The sequence below is a fragment of the Drosophila montana genome, unplaced genomic scaffold (assembly GCF_035044405.1).
Source record: "Drosophila montana isolate Dmon_TW-CO22-7 unplaced genomic scaffold, ASM3504440v1 contig_3468_1, whole genome shotgun sequence".
Classification (NCBI taxonomy): Eukaryota; Metazoa; Arthropoda; class Insecta; order Diptera; family Drosophilidae; genus Drosophila; species Drosophila montana.
In genome coordinates this window covers 909,305-914,673 of record NW_026998349.1, presented here as the reverse complement: position 1 = coordinate 914,673, position 5,369 = coordinate 909,305, and the positions used below count along the sequence as shown (strand labels likewise).

The window sequence follows — 5,369 nt, the reverse complement described above, 5'->3', positions numbered from 1 at the left end:
TATTTTGCCAATTTCTTGCAAAGAATAGTATTAGTTGAAATTATATGTTCATTTTTCTTACTCGGACGAATAGTTGATAAGATATGGCCCTGTAAATCGATCCCTACTGCTTAATGTTCTATCGTAACTCGGCTCTCTTGGTAGTTATACAGATAATACTTGGTATATAAGTTAGTTTTAGCTACAGGAGAATATATACAAAGAACCAAATGGATAGGTTTATTATATCATATAATAGATGGTTCCAAATTGAGTTCAAGTTGGAAAAAACTTATTATTTTTGTAGATTTCTTGCCAAGAATAGTATAATTACAAAATATATAGATCTTCTCTGCTTAGACGATATAAATTATAAACGATATATATATATAAATGCGATATAGTCCTGTAAAACTATCCCTACTACTAAGTGTTCTATCGAAACTAAGCTCGCTTGGGAGCTATACTGATAAAACTTGGTATAGAAGTTAGTTTTATCTGCAGGAAGATATATTTAAGGAACCAAAGGTATAGCTTTATTATATCATATAGTTGTCATAGAAAAAAGTTGTATTTTATTCAATTTTTGCTTCAAAAACCTTTTGGATTAAATAGATTCCTTTAAGAAAATAAGCCTATATTTATTTCCTACATTTTTTCATGATTTAATAACTATATCATATAGAAGAAATAGTTCAAACTTTATGTGCTGCATACTATACACTATCAAACATGATATGCTAGAGTATTCAAGCTGCGGTTAGGCGCTGTCTAAAATTTCCCTGTGGATCTGCCATTTATACCATATACAGCATGTGCTGGTATATTTCATATTGTGCTTCCTTATTTTTGTTCCTTTTTTATTTGTTGTTGTCTGTGAAGCCATATTATTGTTTTGCGCGTCAACACGGCGCACGTGAAGCATGTCTATTATAATATCTATCACTTTTTCTGGCTTTTATGTGTTTCTTTTTTCTTGGCATATGCGCGAATATATTTTATGTGTATATGTGTCTGTCTGTGTGTGTGTCTGTGTGTGTGGGGAAATGTTGTAGGCGTCCTTGCCAAGCCAGCTCAGGCCAAGTTGGCAGGCTCTGATTCTGCTTCTCGTTTGGCTTCGGTCGGACTCATAATTTTGTATGAACTGCCGCTTGGCCTGCAACTGACACCTGAAACTGTGGCCACAAAATTCACCGCACACACACACACACACAAATTCTCACGGACTTTATGCTTAGTTTCTTCAAGTTTGTTTGGCCCAAAAGTCTGTGTGGCATGTTGAAAGCTGCTGGCCGCACAGCTCCCATATTGTCGCATTGATCCAAACACGTTTTGAGCTGAGCCAGAAAGGGCAGCAGGGCGGTCACGAGGGGGTGGGGGAGGGGGGGGGGGCGTGGCCCAAGTCCAACTGTTGAAAGTTATGAGCACAGCGCGTGCAGGGGATTAAAACACGTGGCAAGAACTCTGCACATATATATATTATATATATTGTATATAACATCTTTTGACATTAATTAGCAAAATGTTGCAATGTCTTCGAGCGCCAATGCGCCGTATACGTGATTTGTGCGGCAAGTGCAAGCGCATTAAGCTGCTGCATGCAACTTTTTGATTGCCATCATTTGTCAAAATGGCGCGTGCGCTGCTCATTTGCATTTCGCAAATGCAAACGCAAACCCATTGCCCTTTGGCCTTTGAACCCCGCCCGCCCGCCTGCCGCCTGTTGCCCTGCATTTTGATTTGGCACACATTCGCGCCGCATTCAATATTAACGCAGCTTTAATTAATTACAGCAGCATGTGCAATCAGGGTCGCAGCGGCAAAAAAAAAAACAGAAATAATAAATTAATAAATCGCTTCAAATTAAGTAAAAATGTAAACAGAGAGCCGAGCCCGGCCAGCGACAGTTGCGTCATGTGGCATTCGCGCGCCTCGCATTGATAATGGCTTAAATATAACGACAAACAGCAAATGTCAACGGAAAGCGGCAACTGCAACTGCAACGGCAACTGCAACGTGCCACGGGCATCGCGCAGCCGGAGGCCTTGCACTTAATCCATTATGCAATCGCTGCCATTATCACTTCTGTAATATATTTATTGTAGTCGTAAAAATATTAAAAAAAAAAGGGCAACAATTGCAGCGTTGACAACTACAATGCTGCTTAACGCTCAGATAAAATAGATATATATACAAAGTATTAACAGAAAGAGAGAGATGGCGAGAGAGAGAGAGAGCGCTATTATAGACATAGGTCGAAATTTCCCACATCCATAACTCAGTCAAAACTCAACCAATTTTCATAAGGTTTGGCTCGTAACTCATGGTTTGACCTCTAGATCGATTTGGCATCAAAATCTGGCAACATGTTTTCTGGTCAAAATTTAAGTATAAATGGTACCCTAAAATATTCTATATAGACATGGGTCAAATTTTCCCACACCCATAACTCGGTCAAAAACCAACCGATTTTCAAAAAGTTTAACTTTTTGTTCATGGTTTGGCCTCTAGAAAGATTTGGCATCAAAATCTGGCAACATGTTTTCTGGTCAAAATTTAAGTATAAATGGTACCCTTAAATATCCTATATAGACATACATATGTAGGTCGAAATTTCCCACACCCATAACTCGGTCAAATCTCATCTGATTTTCAGGAAGCTTGGCTTTTAGTTCATGGTTTGACCTCTAAATCAATTTGCCATCTAAATCTGGCAACACTATTTTTGGTCAAAATTCATGTGAAAATGCCTCATATATCCCATATGTAGGTCGAAATTTCCCACATCCATAACTCGGTCAAAACTCAACCGATTTTCATAAGGTTTGGCTCTTTGTTCATGGTTTGACCTCTAGATCAATTTGGCATCTAAATATGGGAACACTATTTTTAGTCAAAATTCAAGTGAAAATGGAACCCCTAAATATCCCATATAGACATGGATCAAAATTTCCCACACCCATAACTCGGTCAAATCTCATCTGATTTTCACGAAATTTGGCTTTTAGTTCATGGTTTGACCTCTAGATCAATTTGGCATATATATCTTGCAACATTATCTTTGGTCGAAATACATGTGAAAATACCTCAAATATGCCATATAGACATATGTCGAAATTTCCCACATCCATAACTCGGTCAAAACTCAACCGATTTTCATAAGGTTTGGCTTTTTGTTCAGAGATTGACCTCTAGATCAAATTGGCATCAAAAGCTGGGAACACTATTTTTTGTCAAAATTCAAGTGAAAATGGTACCCTGAAATATCCTATATAGATATAGGTTGAAATTTCTCACACCCATAACTTAGTCAAAACTCAACCGATTTTCATAAGGTTTGGCTTTTTGTTCATGAAATTTCCCACACCCATAACTCGTTTAAATCTAGTCGGATTTCCACGAGGTTTGGCTACTTGTATATTTATTTTATAGGTTCCACAGGCAAGGCCGGCGTATATATAAGGATGGATATTATAAGCTGATCGATTTTATAATGCGTGCCTGTGGGGTTTTATTTGCCAGCCCGTTGTCAATTGTTTATTAAGAATCGTATTTGTGGGATAATCGAGGGACAATCAGTGTGCGATGTTTAGTGGTCGGGCAGATAGGACAACTTTTCGCTGAGCTCCATCTGGGTCTTGATCATGGTGGACAGTGTAATGCTCATGAGCATGTTGCGGACATTCGCATTGAACATGAGACGAAAACTCTCCGCATCCAGAAGCGGCACCGAAGTCAGAGCATCGTGCAGAGCACGTCCAATGTTGTTGTCCGGCCGACGTTTGCGTGCCAGGACATCGTTGATGTAGCGCATCACCAGCTCCAGCTTTTGCTCCAGCTCACGTGTCGCCTCCATCACGTGCACCAGCTCCGGCAGCATGCGGCCCAGCTGCTTGGTCGGATGCAGCGCCTGCTTCTGCATCAGTCGGAGCGCCACCGACTCATCCCCCTCCGTGTTCAGCTTGAGCAGCGGCAGCAGCGTGAACAGCAGCCCCCGCGTACCGCCCGGCACGCCCATCGTGACGCCGCAATAGAGCCGTGTGCTCAGATGTCCGCCGCGCAGCGTCGTATCAACCAGCAAATGCAGCGGCTGCAAATCGCCGCATTCGCGCGAATAATACGCATGCAGGGCGGCCGCCGAGCGCGACAGGGATTTGCCTGTGCTATACCAGCCGATAATCTTCTCCTGCGGATAGGTGATCTGATTCAGTTCGAACATCTCGCTGGCGTACTGTGTGTCCAGCTTGAATTGCTCCATTTCGCCGATCTGCTGCTCCTTGTGCTGCACCGTGTAGCTGTTCGTTATTTCGATAATGTCGTTGCATCTGTCGCGGCGACCCAAAAGTGTGCCCACAGCCATTTTGGCCGTTTTGGGGCGACGCTCATAGGCGGCAATAATCTGGAACAGCACCAACGGCTGCAGACGCACCTTGGTCTGCAGTCTATAGTTCGAGATCGACATGTTTGGAGCGTGAAATGTGTGTGAGAAATGCAAAACTGAGAATTGAAAGTTCCAAAACAGCTGCGTGAAGTTGGCTGCAATTCAATTGAAACAGGGCCAGTGTTGTGTAATGCGTTGTGTGGGGCAGTGCTGTAAAAGCTTTGCTCAGCGCAGTCAATTAGTTAGAGAGAAGCACATTTAGTTAAGAAATTTAGCTAAAAAGTTAACTTGGTTAAATGTTTTATAACATTTCGATCTTAAGCATAGAATTTAGTCTTAGCTAAAAGCTGGCCTGCGAACTAGTTCCAGCGTAAAAGTACCTGGAACTTGTTCTCTCAAATCCTTTATATAAGAAAAAGTAAAGTTCCCGCTAAAACAAGCTACATAAGCTGCTCAATGCGTGGGTTATATATGGAATATACCTCTTATTATTCCTCAAAAATATAAAGTTTCACTTATATACGATCATTTCTACAAGTGTAATAGTCTATTCCTAGCCTAGCCAGCTTAAATTGTCTTTAAATTCTCAACTTTGTAAAGTTTATTGAAATTTCCAAACAAAACAAAACCATTTACAGTGCTCGACATCGATAAAAATCGATTACCCAGATGGCATGGCTATCTACGAGCACCTCACAAAACGCTTGAAAGTGTCAAAAACATTTCTCTGCCCCTCTCCACCTCTCTCTGTGTCATTGTTGCAAATTTGGTTACTAACAAGCATATCCTTTATGTCTCATGCACGGCCCGTCGACCCGACTTCCACTTCCACTTCCACTTGAACGAACGGCCTTTTGCGCTTGACCGCCCCCGTCCGGGTTGCGACATATGGAAATGCCATAGAAAAGAAATACATATACACACATATACATATATATATATAGGCAAATAGTGTGGGGAAAAAAATTAGGAAATTCCTGGCAAACACTTTGATTTTGCCTTGGCAAAA

At 41.2% G+C, this 5,369-nt stretch overlaps 1 protein-coding gene across 1 annotated transcript; it reads right to left on the bottom strand.

Annotated features, from left to right (window-relative positions):
• Window positions 1-3,461: 3,461 nt before the first annotated feature.
• On the bottom strand, window positions 3,462-4,525 carry eIF3f2 (eukaryotic translation initiation factor 3 subunit f2). Its single transcript, XM_064691745.1, has one exon. It carries the CDS (start codon window positions 4,439-4,441, stop codon window positions 3,569-3,571), a length of 873 nt encoding a protein of 290 aa, XP_064547815.1. The 5' UTR covers window positions 4,442-4,525; the 3' UTR covers window positions 3,462-3,568.
• Window positions 4,526-5,369: the final 844 nt, after the last annotated feature.

Coding starts and splice junctions, on each gene's coding strand:
- eIF3f2 (XM_064691745.1), bottom strand. CDS start 4,441: ATGTCGATCTCGAACTATAGACTGCAGACCAAGGTGCGTCTGCAGCCG.